Source organism: Strigops habroptila, chromosome 7, assembly GCF_004027225.2.
Source record: "Strigops habroptila isolate Jane chromosome 7, bStrHab1.2.pri, whole genome shotgun sequence".
NCBI lineage: Eukaryota > Metazoa > Chordata > Aves > Psittaciformes > Psittacidae > Strigops > Strigops habroptila.
The window spans coordinates 25070926-25090093 of NC_044283.2; the positions used below are offsets into that span (position 1 = coordinate 25070926).

A 19168-nucleotide genomic window follows, 5' to 3' on the forward strand; every position below is an offset into this window, starting at 1 on the left:
TTACCTGAATTGCATTAACAATTTCAGTGCTCTCCCTGGTGAATGAGGGTGTTCAACAAACACATAAGAAGATTGACTTCTATAGCTGGAACATTTGATATTGAGGAGTGAAATAAGATTACAATCTTTTTTTTTTCTGCATAGATAAAAAAACCTGCTATGAGTCAGGCTGTTACAAGGCGGCTCTTCCTACTCCTTTCTTTACTGTACTTCATGGTTAAAAGAAAAGTCAGTTTTGATGTGCTCTGTCGATTGTTCCTCCCAAATACTAATGGGTTTATTGTCATGATTTCACTCTGTCATAGCAAATCAAGATTAGAGATGATTTGCTATCGTTAGAGATCATTTGCTAACACAGATCGTATCTGGTTTCTTCTGAGGTATGGCTTGTTCAACTTCATGCATTTGCATAAAATATGATTGTGAACTGATGTCTTTGTGATATGCTTTTCAGAATAATGGGGGTGGTGGTAGTAAAGTTTGCACACTGTCATACCAGTTTGCTGGGAGAAGTTCCTTCACATTGAAAAAACCAGTATGTTTATAATTAAGTGGGGGATTAGGTTTTGGGCTTTGCATTTGCACTTCAATTAAAAAAAAGTGTTGTTCTCTGCCCAAGACTGTGCATAGCTATAACCAGCATTTGTGAAGCTGTTGCATTTGCTAATCCCGTGGGAAAGTGCCAAACTTGTCAGTTTTTATAAATTGCTGTCTTTATGACAGGAAACTGGGAAGGGAAGGGTCTTGTATCTGAATGGAACAGCAAGGAGAAAATAGAGACTTAAGGACAGATGTGTCCCTAAGTCACTGTTCTCTGGTGGAAGCAACGCCCAGAGCAAGGGTCTTGCTGAAAGATTGGATACAAGCCATGAGAACTCTATAAGCATCCGGTAAATGTTTTGGCTGGGCGAGGAGAAGACCTCCTGGAGGACAATTAAAAACTAGCAGGCTATTTTTTTCTTTGTTTTGTTTCTGTTCAGTGCTCTCTAAACATAGGAACTATTTTTATATGTTTGTTGGTGGTAATAAAAAGTATTCTTATAACTGAACACATCATCTGTTGAGAATGATTTGAGGATGAATGGCAAGCCATTGTCAATATGGTAGTGAGTCATAAATGGGGGTTCAGTCATGTTTGTAGCATCCAGCACCCTCAGGCGAGATTGGGATTCCTAGACAGTTCCTAGATGGTCTGTCCCTAAGCAACACAGACTGGCTTAAGAGCTCATAATGTACCTCCTGGTCCAAGCATCCCTGACAGGACTGTGAGTAGGTGCCTAAACCTTAGCTTCCATTGAGTTTGTATTCATGCTCATGATGTGAAATACCATTTACTATGAGCAGGAGTATTGTGGTGTGTGTCTGAAGAGCTATTACTCATGCGAGCACTTTCTATTGCCCTCGCTTACTCTAGAAAGGTGATAGGTTAAAGGCCAAAAGCCCAGTACAAGATTTTTAACATGGTGCAAAAAAAGCAGTAAAACCACACAGTTTGTCTAAATAAAATAGTTTTAAAATTCGAAACACTATAGAATAAAATTATTAAAATGCTCTGAAGATTACATTGTCATTTTTGGTTTGTTATTTTTGCTTTATAATTCTAGAACACAGCTCTGTTATAACCTGTAATCGCACTGTCCAGAGCAAATACTTTGTTCTGTGTGTTAAATATCTTGATGAAATGGGAAGGAAGAAACTGGTTGATGGACATGACTTTGTCCTTTGGCAAGGCCTGTAAAGCTCAGGTGTTTCCTATGCAGCAGATGCTTTAACTGAATGTTATGAATTGCTCTTGTAAAGCACGCTTTCTATTGAATGTCACTCTTTTTTGTTTCCCCCTACTCTTTTACAGCAAGTGACCGGCAGAAGTTTTGGTGAAAAAGATTTTCGTTCGGGTTTAGAAAACGGCATTCTTCTGTGTGAGTAAGTAACACATAGTTTTGAGCCTCAAATACAATCTTGACTAAAGCTGAAATTAGCTTTAGCTGGTATGGCCAGATGTTGGTTTCCTTTTGCAAGTTTTGACATTGCACACTGGTCTTTCACTACAGCATCCTTTCAGTGCCAAAGTAACAATACGGTGAGGATTGAAATGTGGCTTAAAGAAAACAGGTTTTGCAAAGTGCTTCCCTCACTCCACCCCAGCTCCTTAGTTATGTAAAGTAAAAATGATGTTTGCTTTTTGGTTTCCTTTTATTTAAAGATGTTAACCACAGATTGGCAATTGGTGTTCCACACCTGCCTGTGGACGTCTCTGCTACAGTGAGGTGTTTTGGACCAGCTCCAGGTCCAAACACTGTCAAGAGTTAGCCATCTGAATACCATCAATACTCAGCTGCTTTTATAGTTCCTGGAAAGGTTAGGCATCCTCTAAATTTTACCTAAAGGTGCATTTGAATTATGTGTTTTGTGATTTTTGGACAAGAGACACAAGTTAGCTCTTGCACGTTCCTGTCTGTGGTTTTAACAGCTAGTTTTTAGGCAGAGTCTTCCAAAAGCATGTTGTGGGCTTAGATGCCAAAGCTGGTGACTGTTAAGAGCAATTTTGAAGTGTTCCCTAATGCCCATAGTTTTTTGAAAATCCCATGCAGGTCGTCAGGAGTTTTTGGAGAATCCACTGATCTAAATCACACAAATCTGAATTTGTGTGAATAGACACAAATGTGTATGGACCAAATTCTTTGCCTGGGTGTGCAGGTTTGTCACTGAAGTTGGTAAAAGCTGACTTTGCACACGAGAAGGAAAAATCTTGTGAAGAACTGAATGCATATTGAAATTTATAAATGAGATCTCCTGAAATGTTTAGCTGGACCATTGCAATTATTGGTTAAGTTTTGTACTATGAAAGGTACTGGAATTTGGAAACGGTATTCAGCAGTAGAGTTGAGCTAACATCCTGTAACTCAACTCTATGTCCTAGCATACAATAGCTTTGAAACCTATTTGTGTAAATAGTGTTGTATATCTCAGTGGTGTCATTAATCAGACAGCTTGAATTTCAGCTGTTAAGGGGGCAAAAATATAAAGGAAAGGAAATAATATGATCTAGTTTGATTGTAGTTGCATGTCTTTGCTGAGGAGTGGCTTTGGGACAAGGGAAGTAGTTGTTATTGCTGATCAAAAGTTGTGTAACTCGGAAGGAGCATGTAGTTTACCCCTTTGTATTTAAGGGTTGCCTCTTGCACAAGATCTCTTCTGCCTGCTCAAGGGAAGTGCCATGTGGTGAATCACTTCACAGCGCTCTTTAAATGTTAAGGTTGAATTGTGTTGAATGAAAAGTAAGGGATGTGTATTTCAAGATTAGATTGTAATCTTATCTGCAAGTAAGCAGTGATAGTCTGATTTAAATGCTGTAAATGTTTAAGACAGAAAGCTTAACTAACTAATGTTTTGCTAATGAAATGAATAAATATGTATTTCTTAGGAGGCTGAGTGCTCCAGTAATAAGCAGGTCAAAGAACAATGCTTGGTTATACTCCTAAATTGCTCTGTGATGTTGGGCAAATTGCTTGTCCTTGTTTACCATCTGTGGATCAATGCAGATCAGTTTGAAGGGATCTGCTTCCTCAACCTCAAATCTGAGAGGCCATGATATTGGAATTGCATCCAACTCCTGATAGCTGTGGTTAGTGGATAAAACTCTTTTAGGCTACAGAGCATTAACCAGAGAGCTACCAATTTGGCCTTCAGGTTTGGCTTTCAGATGATGAACAAATTATGAGGCCAACAATAAAAGTGTGTTCCTCACTGGTTCCAAGACCACTGTAAAACAAAGAACTCAACAGAAATTTGGGGTGTAACACTGAGAACTCTTAATGTATCTTCAAAAAGTACAGGATTTGGCAAGTGAAGCACTGATAGTTAATTTTTTTATCTGTCGCATGATGAAGAGATGCTAGTAAAGCTGCCACAGGCAATATTGTCTTTCTACACAGGATTTTTCTGGCTTATCAGACATCTACCTGGGTACCTCAGGAATAAATTCTAGTAGTATTCAAGCTTTATCTTAACCTCCTTCCAATCTGCTGAGCTTTCATTGCAGCTGACCTCAACAAAGAAATGAAAACCTGGTCTCTAAGTCTCTGATAAGCTGCAGAGGACAAGAAAGAAATTGTAGCTGTCTTAGGTTTCTGAAGATGGAAGGATTCATTGACTCTGGTCTGGTTTATCTGATTTATCTGTTGAAATTTTAGGGAAGAGCTAAACTTGCCCCAGTTTATCTCCACAGGACAGTACTTGGTGCTAGTGCCATTAACTGGCAGCTCGTAGCCAGACAATTGTGTGGGTGATGCAAGTGTGAAGTGGTGCCTACTTCCACATGCCAGTTTCAGTGTTTTCCTTGCTGTTGTATTTTGTAGTGAGGGCTGAAAGCAAGCTCAGGTTCTGAGGTATCCCAGCATCTATAGGACTAGAAGCTGATGTCAGGAGCAGGGACACAGCTAGTATGCCTTGAATGTCCCAAAAATTTCTCAAGCTACCTTCTGACTTTGCAGGTATTTCAAAGAAGGGAAGGGGGATAGCCAGCATGCCAGAGTCCATTCCCCAAACAGTCAGACTAGCCACGTGCAAAATGATGCTTTGTCTATGTCTAGAGCAGGATTGTTGCTGGAGCAACAGGCAGGAGCCTTTTGTACAATCCTTATGTCTGTGGCCTACACAACCTGAAAACTCAGGCAGACATCACTACAGTGGTTATAAACGATTCATTTATGTCTAGCAACTATCCAGGTATTTTAATAAATGAAGACTAATAAAACTGTGCAATGCCCAAAGCTTGAACTGTTGGGATGGGCATGTTACGAACCACCAGCCTGACTAGTGGAGCAGCCCTGCATGATTGTGCTAGCCACAGACACCCACAAGCCTTGTACCTGCCTCCCTGGTAGTGCTTATTCTGTGGCTGGCATCTCAATTTGGCCTCACAACACTTTTTATAGCTTGATGCACTCCACTCAGGAGCTGAGGAGCGTATTTAAACAATGCAGGGTGCCCTGAAGTGGCAAGCTGACAGATGAGAGTAACACAAGCCCTTCCTTCTTTCTGGATGTTTGAAAGCCCACTTGTGCAGTTGCCCTGACACCCAGCTGTGCTGAGAAGCCAGTGACTATGGCTTGTGTTTGTCTGAAATGAGTTCATGGCTTTTTAGCATAGCTCTCTGACATCAGTGCAGATGGTGATTTCAGCAAGCAACATAATAGCTAGGCAGAGGGAATTCTTGCTCTGTTCTTGCTTTGTGTATTAAATTCTCGTATGCAGAGGCTGAGGAGTTTCCTGGCTATGCTTCTTCATGGGTGGGCAAATATGCCCTCCTGGGGTCATGGTGGAAAACTATATGAGGCAGGAATACAACACCAGTAGCAGGAAATATCACTAGAAATCCCCAATTTCCACTCCAGCACAGTCTGTGTTTTGTGGGGCTTTGTTTGTTTTGGTTTGTTGTTGGGGTTTTTTTCTTGTTACATAGCTTTAACATTTAGGTTTGACCCAGATATCATAAGAAGCTAGAGGATTAATCAGGAATAAATTAAATCTGGTTGTTGCAGTGCTTCCTATGTTCCTATTCTATGGATTCAGGCATCTGAATGAATGTTGATTGCAAAAGAAAAAGTGTATGCTGTCTCCATCTGCTCGCCCCCTGATTTGAGTAGTTCTGAAACAGCAGATGAGGCAGTTGAAGTTGCGTTTATTTCTAACCATGCAACAATTGCTATTAATAAGTTTAAAAATTACTACGCAAAGACAAAAATGCATACATCTTCCTGCAATCTTGCTCCATTGTTACTGCTCTAATATTCTTGCAAGTGTGTTTTTAAGTGAGCAGTTCCTTTCCATTCTTCTTGCCATCCACCTCCCCTTGCTCTGCTACTGCAGGATTCCTTCATTCATGCTGGCCAGTCAGCAGTTAGGGTGGTCTCTGAGTGAATGTGAGACTTGAAAAATCCAAGTTATTTATTTACTTTGATATGACTATCCAAGGGTAATTATATATCCAATGCATCTGTAAGCATTTCTGACATGCAGTTGGGATCATATTTTCTCTCAAGCTTTTTCTGGAATCAACCAGTACTAGGATTCCAAGAATCCTGAAAGTTTGTATTAGTGGTAATGAGATTCTAATGTCAGGAATAGGACTAAACCATATGGAAGAGTAACAACAACAACTGGGACATGAATCCTGGGCAAAGAACCTTAAACAACAAACTCGAACTGAATTCAGATTTAGATATCAACAGAAGTGATATGGCTTTGCAGTGGAGTCCAACAGTGTCATGATTGTGTGTAATACCTTAGGTACTGTATGTAGAACAGTTTAGTTGTGTATCTGTTTTATAGATGTATGTAAATCAATTTATAGCAGTAAATGCAGGCGTAATAAATCTTTTATTTTTCTGAATCATGAAAGTTCTAACTAATATTTAACTGCATACCTTGAGAAGTCATGGTATAACATATAAAAGTGAAAGAGGAATTACTGTGTGTGGTTAAAGATGGATGTCACTTGCAAATACAGTTCCGTATACGAACTTATGAGCATTTTCCCAAACTTTTCTCTGTTTCTTAGAGACACTTATTTTGTATATTAACTCATGGTGTTTTGTATCCTAGTTAGATGTGCAGAAACTATCTGTATTTTTCGAAACCAGGATTCTTTGACTCTATTTCTTTTGTTATTTTTGAAAGAGCAGATATGAAGGTATTTTACTGCTTTTAATTAATCTTGGTAAAATTGGAATTGTACAGTGAATTAAGGGCAAAGGTTTATACTTTTTCTCATGTAGGACAATGTCTAGGAAAGGCAGTTCCCTTCAGCTGTGCATGTTAGAAATATATGCTGTTAAAAAGTACAAGAAAGTTTTTAGGTTTTACTTTTAAATAATAAAGTGGTAAGTTAGTCATGCACATAGATTTATAGTATTTAAAGAAAAAATTAAGTGAGGCTATAAATCTGAGTGAGCTGAAAGTGATTGTGATCAAGAATTACTTAATGGATTTTATAATTTGTTCTGTCATGAGAATAATTTTCTTCTATAAATAAGAAATCTCCTTAGCTTGTGTTCTTCATGTCACTGGTGATGAATGAGCTGCTTTTACTCAGAGAGCAGAGTTTCTTTGGGCTTGCATCATGGTTCTAGTGCATCTGACCAAGCTTTGGGCTGACATGAATGCCGTTTTCAGCAAGGGCTGGATATGTGCCAGATAAGTGCAAGTGTAATGCTATGCAATAGTAAAACATTGTCTTCTGAGTCAGTGGTACCGTTACATATGGAGAACAGCCTTCGCTGTATATATCATGTTTCAGTTGTTTGGTTGTTTAAAAATCAAGCTTTTCTTGCAAATTAATGTCACTTATGTAAAATTGCCATGCCACTTATGGAGACCTGGTACGGGAAAACAAATACTCAGTCGTCTTCGTGGATTGTAGGATTTTGCAGATATGTTATTCTACTTGTCTGTCAGTGGCATAGGCCTGGCATCAGTTCAGCACTTGGCTGTGTAGTGTACAGTGCAGAGATTCTTGTCTTGCCAGATACCTCACTGGAGAAGTTAGTGGATGCCCGGGCCTTATGCTTAATTAGGCTTTTGCTTGAATTTCCTGGTCCTGGAAACTAAGAAGGTATTTGAGTTTCATAGGCATACTTGAAGTTTTGAATGTGACCCATGCCTTGAGGTGAGAAGGGATTGGTGTTCTGTGGTTTTCAGGCTCTGCATTGTAAAGCCAGAACATTATCAGCATCATGGATTTGGCATGTCTCCAGTTTAGAGAAACGGGCCCCAAGGCTCATTAAGCATTAAGATTTAGGTTCATGTGAGGATATCTGAAACAGTTTTATATGAATTCAGAGGTTTTAATCTTTAAGTTTTATTGCCATGTTATAATGAAAAGCTATTTATTAGTACGGTTTAGGTGGGGGGGTCAAAGGTAACGTAAACCGTAGTGCTCAGCTGTGTGCATGAGAGGAGGAGAATAGCATTGAGGGGCATGCTTGAGTACAGCCAGAATGGCCTGTCTTTGTATTTATGTTAAAATAATATGCATCTCAGCAGACTAAATAGTAGAGTTTTTTCAGTGGAGCTTGGTAATTGACAGGGCAAGAGACTGTGAAACACTGACCCATTCAGATGGAGTGCTGCTCAAGTGCAAAACAAGGTAATCCTGTGAGAGGTTTCAGCTTTCCAAGAGTGTATGTTATATTGGATACATATTTTGAGCAATTATCCATGGCCACTGCTACTCAGTGTAAAACTGTGTGTGAATTGCAAATCCATAGATGCACAGGACGCTCTTCATGTCAGTTGTTATAGTGTTAGGTTCTGTATAAATAGGTTCAAAATCTATTTATACACAGTCCTCCCGGTTGCCTTTCTTGAGCTGTTCTGCAAGGCCTCTGTCTTCTTCATACTTTTAGTCTTTGGCAGAGCAAGACCCATGCTGTCCTGTGTTTGCCGTACTTGTTTTCTCAATGCTACATATTTGCATAGTTCTATATTCACCTTTTAATTATAAGCCCTTTATAGGACACAGTTTTGTCCTCCTTGTTAGAAAAGCACCTTGTTCATCTGATCCTAAATAAATAATGTCAGGGACATCATTAGCAATCCCTTGAGAATGTTTTCCCAAAAATATTTTTGTGACCTCAGGAACTTCTCTATATTTTGAAATTTCTTTACCACTTCCTTTGCAACAAAATGTTTTGAATTTTCATTGTCTGCTGTTTCAAAGTGATTTGTTCATCTTTAAGACTAATAATGGATTTTTTTCTCCTTTGCAACTATTTGGGGGCATTTTGGGGCTGCCACCAGAGCTTGAGTTTAAAATATGTGGATACGGGAGCTGTCTGAGCTAATAATTATCAAGTGCTGAAAGACTGCTTGTTAGAATGTAAATCTGTAAAACTTGATTTAAAAAGAGAAATGTCTCCATTAAAGGTTACTGTGGATAGAATTTCCTGAACTCTCAAATATGAAATGCCCTTTTACTTTAAGATCAGGTCATTAGTCAGCTTTTCTTTTTAGGAATATGATCTGCTATTTGAGCAAAGATCTCTGTTGGATACCTATCCCTCCAGCCTGGATTGATCTGTGAACACACATCACTTCACCCGTTCTTTTTTTCCATTTCTAAAGCTGATTTTCTGAAAGTGCTTCTCTTCCATTTCCTCTTAGGAACAAGGTCTTTTTGGAGGCTTGATTTTGGCAGCCATACTCTGAGTATTTTCTTAACTGACGCTTTCTTGCAAGAATTTCATGGGCAGTTGTCTTGGTGCTTTTCATTAGATCTTTTATCAGCTCTTGCCTGGAACGCCTTCTTTTCCTGGCAAAAGTTTTTCAAATGCTGAACTGGTGATAAATAGCCCCAGGAAGGTCTAATAAGTTAGTCACACAGTGCTAGTACTGATTTCAGCTTGTCTGTCCTGCTGTGGAGATACCTTATCTCCTCGAATGCCAAGCCTTTGGGACAGCACCAAATAGAGCATTTGATTCTTTCCATACGTACCAGAGCTGGTTTTTATCAGGGGAAGGAAATGACCTAGCTTCTTCCTGTGAGTGGGGATGGAGCAGCTTTCCACTTGCATTGTGTCCTGCCATTTCCATAAGGTAAGGCAGGTCTAAGGTTTTATCTTCTATGCAGTGTCTTACTGTGCTTCATTTAACAGCTAACTACTGAAGAATCCAAGCCAGCACCTGGTGTGGGGGAAAGGCAGGATGGCTGTGTAGATGTTGGACTGAAAGTGGCAGGAGGACTTCGAGATCTGAAGAACAGAATGTTGTCCTGAGTCAGGACAGGTGCATGCATGCTAGAAATTGAGGCAGAAATCCCAGCAGAGAGTGCTTAAAGGGTCTGGAGAATAGGTCAGGTCTTGTACAGAGACTCAAGTATCACGGATGGAGCCTGAAGAGGCTTTATTTTATCCTGGTTTGGGTTATTGTCTTTTGGGTGTTTGGTATTGTTGGTTTGGGGTTTTTTTTCCTTCATCATATTTTGATATAAGTTCCTCTAAGAACTATTTTATCTGTATTTCTTTTTGTCATGTCTTTGCTGCTTTTGCTGTTAAAAAAGTTCCTTGAGATTTCATGATCATATCTTCCCTCTGGTCATGGCAGTGAAACACTGGTGATATCAGGTACCCAAAAGGCTAGATAGAAGTATGAGTCTTTATATTTCCGTTCTTTCTTTTTTCTTCCCCGTCTCATTTAACTTCTTCTGTTAATACTCCAGAACGATTTCTGTGAGAAACAAGTTGGCTGAAGGCTAAAGTTTTCCAAAGTCCTCCCTAAATTTGTTTTGCTAGTCATCTCTAAAATGTCTGCTAGTCACCAAACCCCAGCTACCAAAAAAAAATCAAGCTTGAGGAATGTACCTATGTCTCCTTTTGAAAATGGTATGGAAGGACATTGTTTTATGGTTTGTTTCAACCAAAATTCCCTTATCTTGTGGAATGAGACCTTAAATTGGCAGTATCTTACTGAAGGGGAAGGAAAAAGGATAAAATAGTGGAAGATTTAAAATCATACCATTTTGTTATCTCTCAGGACTGCTTAGTTGGGCTTGTTCCATTGCCATCTGTTTTCCTAGATGCAGAAGTATGAAAAATAGTACCCCACAAAAATTCCAAACAAACAAAAAACCCCAACAAAAAACCAAGATTTCTGTTACAACTTTGACAGTTCCACTCTGACCATTTATACAGTAGCTCACCAACCTTGCCATAGCAGAATGTGGCACACAGTGATAGAAAGGTTTTTTTTTTTAGAAGATGCACATCTGCTTGGGGATTTTCTATGTTTGAAGAACACAGCTATAAAAAAAAAAACAAAACCAAAAAACAAAAAACAAACCTGAACTAAATTTGTGCTTGCGAAAATCTGGGTTTACAAGTGGTGGGTACTCAGTTCAACTCAGGACCTGCTGGCTTCAGCCCTCTGAACCTGCCAGTTGGGACCTTAGTACCTTCCTCAGACTGATCAGTATTGCTAAACTGGCCAGACAGATCAGATAGAGGATCTTAATGTGCTATCAACTAGGTATGTTTTTTGAGCAAGTGCCTTCAAGTGTCTTCCTGCTGCAAGAATGGTGGTGGAAATAACTCGTCTAAAGTGATCTGGGAATGGGGCCTTAAATGTATGTTGTAGCAAGGATGCCCTCCATGGCCTGGTACCAAGGTGATATGGTTAACTTTTTAATGGAAGTAAATGTTGTGAAAATAAAGCACTGAACAATGTGTGTGTGTTTCAGCTGATGAAGAAGCTGATGGTTTCTACATTGCTCCCCTAACACTTGTCCTGCCATTGTGTTTTTCATACCTTTCTCAGGGATGGCTGCAATACAAATATATTTTTAAATACATTTTTAAAGATTTAATTTAATGTCCTAGAGTGATCCATTCAGCAAGATTTCTGATGGTTTAAGTTACCAGTTTTTAACCTGAGGCATGGCTGGGGGCAGGTAGGATTGGCAGAGCAAGAAAGCATGGGACTGGAGTTGTAGGAGAGTGCCAGGGGAAGGTGTGGGTTAGTGTTTTCTTCCATGCAGACTTTTGCCCCTGGGCTGTGGCACCAGGTCATGGTGTAAAATGGCAGGGGTTTTGTTTGCCCATATTTCAACAGAAACCTGTCAGAGCTCACAAGACTTTACATATCAAGATAGATGCTCTAGATGAGTGTAAATTGGCACAGACAATTTCGGTGTGTATGGACCTATGTAGGAAGTGGTGCATTCAGTGGCTTTTCCGAAAAGCAGGGAGGGATAATAACTGTGTGAGTGAAGGTGACCATTGAGACACTCTGCATAAACAGTGCGGCTTCTTAACCAGGTTGGTGGCAGAGCAAGTTTAAGCCACTCAATAGTTTGGCATCTGGACTGTTGCTCTAGATGAGGCAATACATCAGAAGCAGCCAGTCTGCTCTGGAAGAAATCTCCCTTTGGCACGTTCTGCAGTGAGCAAGTCCTGAGGGTTTTGGTGCCAGACTGTTTAGAGATGTTTCCAACAGGAGGTAAACATTTTAATAATAGAGTCCTTTCTTCCTCAGGCTTTTCCATCTTGCCCATCCCATTTCCTCCCTCTTCAGACTCCAACTGGTAATCTAAAATGTTGTTTATTCCCTGCTCCTTCCTCTCATTTTATCCTTTTCCCATATTTCACAGGGAAGCCTGTACAAGCCACTTCGAAGATTTATTTGGAATGGGCTTTGGCATTTGAAGTTTTCATTAAGACCTCTTTATTTTACTTCTGTTTTTGCGTGTGGCTTTTGATCTGCACCTGCAGTATTGGTTACGGTGTCTGACGTATTCCCGTTTGAGTAATAAAGAAAATGAGATGCTTAGCTAATATATCCTTTTTTTCCTGAGACAGAATAGGCATATAGATGATTGAAACCAAAGCAGAGCTACAGTATTTGGAAAGATGTGCTCTGACCAAAAAAAAACAAAAAAAAAAACCAAAAAAACAAAAAAACAAAAAAAAACCCCACCACAACAAAAACCACCAAAAAACCAAAAAAGTAAAAAGAAATCTTAAATTGCCTGTTGCAGCAGCTAAATGGAAAATAATAGTTTTATAAGGTTGTTGCTGTGCAAGGATGAAAGATAGGTTAGTGCATTTTGGGGGAAAAGAAGTGATATTCGTTTTCCTTCCATGAAATAAAATTACAGGTTATAGGAAGGGAGGTGTGAGGTTCTTTTCTTGCCATTCTGTGCACCTGGAGGGAAAAAGTGAATTGGTTGTGTATAATAGTATATTCTTTCATCATTTGTTTTTAGGACATAATAGTGTTAGATTCTACCTTAAGCAGAATGCAGAGTAGTACACCAATCTGTATGAGTGTGGGTTCCAGAGTTTTGAACTGCAAGAAGATGAAGAAAATACCTGAAACACCAAAAAAAAGTCATTCACGTTGGATTTGTTGCCACTCCTGATTATGGGGGTGCTGGAGATACAGGGACTCCAAGTGTGTAATAACACAAGTACAATTTAGGACAGATTGGACTGAAGCTTTAGTAACTATGATTTTAGAGAACACTTAAAATAGCATCTTCCCTTCTGCTCCCCTGTTCTCTCCCGGGGATTGCAGAAACCCAGCCTGTGTATGCTGTTCTGGACAAAAAAGAAAGAGGTGAGGAAAAACCATCATTTCAGTGTTAACAAAGCCAGATGTCCACCCCTGGGAGGGATGGGCTCCTTAATGAGCTTGCAAAGTGCCACAGTCCTAAGAAGGAATCCAGCAGTAAATAACGTGATACTATGGAGAGATGACTCTTGGTGGAGCCTGTAGGAGTAGCACACCTTGTGTTATCTTAGCTCAGAAGTAGAGAGTTAGAAACAATCACAGACTGTTAGCTTTTAGTTGAAAGGAATATTCTTTTAGTTAGGGTAAACTTCTTAGCCAGACCTCTCAAATATTAAATGTTAATCATTTTACCACCACAGTAAGCTGCCAGAAGAGTCAGTTCTTGAATGGAGACAGTGTCAGCACAAAGAGAGATTGCTCTCTTCCATAGTGGCTATTCTTGTTTTTAAAGAGTTTTAAATTATCATAGACATCTTTGTTTCTCTTCCAAGATCTTGAGTTTGAAGTAAGAGTCTTGACCTACGGACTTCGTTCCCAAAGGATGGGACTGGTTGAATTTTCCTTTGGCTAAAAGGCATAAAGGTTTTCTGTTGGGGGAAGGGTGGTAAAGAAACAGCATCTGTTGCAACAGGATTTTATAATTAAAATTTCCTCCTTTTAGGGGCTTAGTAATTTTTTTGAATATTCTAACAATGAGCAATGTCAGCACTTCTCATAGCATGTTCATAGATGGTGGGGAACTTTGTTTAGGTGGGCTGCTATTCCTTGGACACTGAAAAGCGTTCAACTGTGATATTACTGGCCTAATGATGTTTTTTGTGATGAGGTGGGTTTTTTGAGCTGCCTTCTTGTTTGTGTTCTTACATTTATATTTTATGGGGACCTCCGTTCTCAACAACATACGCAGGGATGGCATTTAATTTCAAGTACAGATGCAGAAAAATGGACAACCCACCTATAAAATGCATGTCTTTTCTCACTTTCCTGCAGTGCAGAAACTGCCAGACTGTCCTCCCAAGCTACAAGCTATGGTCATACCAGGATGCCTTCTGGGTTTCTGCTCTCGGGCCTTTACAGGCATGACCTGCCTCTAGGCCATGGAGTCAGACTGATGTGATAGTTCACCCAGAGCCTGTCAAGACTGATGTGATTTAGATCAATTTAAGATATAAAATAAGTACTGCTGAGGCACTGTGCTATGGGTATTTTTCCTCCTAATCTTTCTTCTTTCAGTGGTAGAACTTTGGGTACACACATGTATTTTCAGGAGGGGAGAAAGGGGAGACTCTTCCTTTCCAGCCACATTGAAATCCTTATGTGCTGGGACAAGTGTTTGATACTTTGGATTTTGTGACTTGCCACTGATAAATACTCCTTTCTTGTAACAGGTTGCTGAATGCAATAAAGCCAGGATTGGTAAAAAAGATCAATAGACTACCGACCCCTATTGCAGGTTTGGTAAGTATGTAAAATGAAAAATCTTTCATTGTTGCTTTTGCACCTTGATTTTATTGACTGTGTATTTCAGATAGCAATTATTTTTGTAATTTGAATTCTTCTAACTTACTAAACTCAGACAAGTCCCTCTGAAATCTCTGTGTAGTCACCTTAAAACCTGACAGTCTTCTTTTCAGAAGAGGGCAGTGTTCAAGAGACAGTATATTTTCAGAGGTTTTCTTGGTTATATGTCATCTCCCAGTTGTTGTGGATAACTTTAGAAAGACTGGAAAGTGTGTTAGAAGCCATCACCACAAAAAGGTATTTTTTTGGAAAGAAAACTTCTTGTATATTTTGTCTCATTTTCTCTTTCCCCAAATTACCACAGTCTGCAGATAACATTCATTGCAGGACTGTCTAGGGAGCTGTTTCATGTTGACTTTAAGGGCAGAGTAAAAGTTGGCTAAAATCTGTTATAAGCAAGGAAGACCACAGAGGATGCGCTTACAGCCCGTGGGCTCCCAGTGGCGCCGGGTGCTCAGGAGGTCACCTCAAGGGGTGGCACAGTCCTGTGCCTGCAGTTGGGAAGGTGGGGGCGTCAACGAGCATTTGGTCTAACAGGGTTAGCGACGTAGAAATATGGCTGTATTGATTTTCCCTTGTGATGTGGCTGGAAATAAAAGGACCCTTGAGGATGTGGAAGGTGGCCATCCTCAGTTTAGACTACTGATATACTCACATACATGGCTCCTTCCTGTTTGGGCACTACTGACATTGTAGTTTAGTTGTGTAAGATTCAGAGTGTATTACTTGCTGATAGCTCAAATTAATGTTCTTTTATATGAACCACATTAAAAATATTGCAGTGTATTTAGAAACCTTGTTACATTCATTTTTTAATTGGTTCTGTAATGTTATTACATAGCCTTTGAAGCTATTCAAACCTGTAGATTGACAGGCATATTTCTGCATGAATACTACCTAGTATTAGGATTTAACTTGTGATCCCCACCATCCTTTCTCTGAAGTTTCTTTGTGTGCCTTTGTTTTGCCTCTAAAACCCATCTAATTTTATTCCTACACAGTCCTATTTGAAATGAATATTTGACATAAACAGCTGCAAAAGATACCAGTAGTGCAGTTTTCTTTTCCTTGGCTCCCTTTCAGGAAAGACTCAATTTTTGTTATGACTGTTTTAAGAGGATGATATTCAATTACATTGGTTTTTTTCCTATTCATATGTAAAATCCCAAAGGTAAGGTGGTTGTAGTAGGAAGGACATAGAAAAAGTCATGATGTGTTTGCACTTTTCTCATTCCTTGAGATAAATCTCTTGCAAGATGTATGTTTTCAAAGCATTATCAAAAAAAAAAACCCCAAACCAACCAGTTTTCAGGCTATTAATGACACAGTAGGTCTTTTTTTGTGTTGGACAGTGGCTTTTTTATCTCTGTACTTGTGTACTCTACTTAGCTTTAGTAATTACTTTGCTAAATACAAAAGTTCACTGGTGTTTCTGGCTTCTTGACATTACCAATGGGTGTTTTTACTGGTCTGTGAATAAATGGCTCCAAGCAAAGCAAGCCATGCAAATGTCCCCTTGCTTTTGAAGGTGTCTAGTTCCATACTTGCTAACTTTTGTTGCCAATTTTTAGTTACAGTGGTGAGTGGCTGTTTTAAGGATTGCATATGAATTTAAATAATCAAGTGTTCTAGTCTGTGTATTTATGGTGAACTATTTTAAAGTACAGACAGCAGCAGTATGTTTGAGTGCAGTGTATATCTTTCATTTTTCCTCTTACCTGTACAATATCTGTGTGTCTAAAAAAAAAATATTGATGCTGTAGTCCAGAAGCATTTACACCTCCTAGTTAGTTGACCACAGATGAGGAACATTCCTTTATTTATTGCCAGTTTTTCTTTATTATCTTAGCCTTGGTTGGCTTGACATAGTATATAGTTACTTCTTTCCAGTTATTTCACCCCAGCGAGTGTGATTTCCTCTAGTAGATGTAGAAATTCTGTGAAAGCTTCAATACCTTTTCTGCCTTGTATGAGATACATGCTTTTGAACTCCTAGATCCTGCTTCTCCCTAAAAAGTGTAACTTAATAATTCTAACAGAATTAATTAATTAATTAATTAATTCCCTGATAGAATAAGTATTTAGTTCACTAGCAGAGACAAGAGGTAGGTTTTCTTTTTTACAGAGTTGGAGCTAAAACTTATGAGTAATTGTGAAGTACTCAAAGTGCCTTTTGTTTTATCTTAAACCTCCAGAGACACAAACAGTCATACATTGTCTAGCTCCAGAAAATGTCTACTTGAGTGTAATTCTCCAGATGATACTCTACTTTTCTACTTTGTTGTTGTAAGGACAGATGAAGAAGTATGCTTTATTGAAGGAAAGTAATGGTGAACTTGAAGCCTGTATTGGAGACATGCTGAGATGTTTAGCTGAGTGTTATCTGGTGTAAAAATTTTTGCGTGTATTTCACATTTGAGTGACTTCTCATAACACTGCTGTGAAGTATTATGTATAACTGGTCTGGTGTTAACAGGTTGAATTCTGCAAACTTCTGGTGTTTAAAGCTAAATGAATCTGCAGTTATTCTGAAATTCTTACCAGTGACTTCCTCATCTGGTTTAAGGGGGAACGGTTTATTTACAGACCTCTTGTATACCAGAACACCAATCATGTAAGCAAAACTTACTGGTTTTAGTCTTGTAGTGTTAAAGTAAGGATTGGAGGATCTGCAAACCAATGTCCTAAGCACAGGCCATATAAATGCACAAAGATAATCTTTGTCTAGTTGCAAGTCTAAGTCAGGATGTGGATTGTATGCAGCATTACATATAGAATTACATACGTTCAGCTTGGCAGGCTTGTTTGTAATTTGCTTTGATCTCCAGAAGTGCCGACTGCTGCTGTTATCACAGCAGAAATGATACATTGCTTTAATGAAATAAAACGTAGGACCAATGGTTTGGTATTCAGACTTACAGTGAGTATTAAATTTGATGAAATGCTTTCTCATTCCTGTTCAGTATTCATTAATCCAGAAAGCTAATACTCCCACCAGAAAGCAAATTCACAAAACACCGAAAGAACATATTAAACCTAGATAGGAGTAACAGGCTTTGCTGAAAGAGCTGTGTTGCCAGAAGAAGTTTTCTCATGTGAGAAACTGATACTGAACATCTTCGTTTTAAGACTGTCAGCTTTCCAGAAGCGTCATTTCATGTATTTAATTATGCAAGGCTGGGAAAGTATTTTGGCTGAGTTACTAATTTAAAAGACCACCTGAAGCTGCAGAAGTTTTACAATGATGGATCGTTAGACTACAAGGAATATAATTAATGTGTAAGTGATTTTTATGAAACCAGCATTTTTTTTTCAGTGAGTTAGTGTTGGTTTCTTTCATTTTGTATGACGTTCATAGTGGGCAGAACTAATTCAGAAGGTTCCTATTAATTACATTTTTGTACAACTATGCCTTATGATATATATAATTCTATAGAAGATTTCCAGCATCATTATAGATAAGATTTGTTCTATAATGCTAACCACTGTATGTTGACTATCTTTTTTCCTCATTAAAAAATGTTCTAGTTTTTGTTTCCTGTCCCTGAATAATGTCACTTTGTGAAAAAAGAAAAGGTTCTGCCTTATCTTTGTTTGATGGGGTTTAGGAGAGTTTATAGCATTACTTCAGTTCCTTGAACAATCCCCACAGGAGCTCAGACACTTACTTCAGAGGCTGTGTGAAAGAATCTCACATATAATAGTAGGAAGTAGTCAAGACAAAGTTGGGGGCCTGAACTTTAGCTTAGATCTTGGCTTGTGTTTCAGCACTACTGAATAAAAATGTATTTACTGTGGCATCCAGTTTTCAGCATGTGTACGGTCCTCAACTTTGTGACATTGGTATGATTTAGCAGTGGAAAAAAATAGCTCTGCAAAAGTCACCTGGTTGCATGGTTGTTGCACCAGGATGAACAGAACTGTAGTGTGCTGTTTAAAAAAGGTTGTTCCTTTGAAAACAAGGTGGGGTTTTTTTCTGTGATTATTTTCCTAGGAAGTTTCTCTTGGCAAAGTGTTCCCTGGGAACTTGCTATGAACCTTATTAAGAACAGCTACCTGTTTGCTGCTGCTGCTGATTTGCTTGTATGCTGTACTGTTGCGTAAATTCAAGTATTTTTTTGATAATGTGATATCCCAAAGAAATTTCAGCATCATATTAGCCTTCTAGCCTTTAGAACTTGTGCTTCTAATTAGGTTCAGCAAAGGAGATCTTTTTTCTTCATGCAGATATGAACCTGAAAATAAGATTACAAGACCCAAATATAGTGTAGTGTATTTCACAGAATTAAAAATAGTTAGAGAAGATAAATACATGGAAATTTGACTGATGTGCATTATTTTTATCACTCTTTCCACTCATACATCAGTTGTTACTTTTTTTTTTCCTTAAAATATTATCTTAGCATTATTCCATTTTATTTCTCACTCTTCCTTTAATTTTTTGTAGTTCTTTCTGGAAAGAGCCTGCTCCTATTGTAATATCTAGACTCATAATATGATAATTTCTGTTTCATTATTTTGTACTTGTTGCGGTTGGACAAATTCATTTGCCAGCACAACTGTATCCGTAAAAAAGTCT

The 19168-nt window shown here is 38.7% G+C and overlaps 1 protein-coding gene across 1 annotated transcript in view; it reads left to right on the forward strand.

The window, feature by feature from the left end:
* Positions 1–19168, forward strand: part of LIMCH1 (LIM and calponin homology domains 1) — a 188482-nt gene that overhangs the window by 68427 nt on the left and 100887 nt on the right. Inside the window, exons 2-3 of the mRNA XM_030492195.1 lie at positions 1853–1923; positions 14457–14526. Of these exons, the coding sequence (XP_030348055.1) occupies positions 1853–1923; positions 14457–14526 (141 nt within the window). The remainder of the gene's footprint in view (positions 1–1852; positions 1924–14456; positions 14527–19168) is intronic.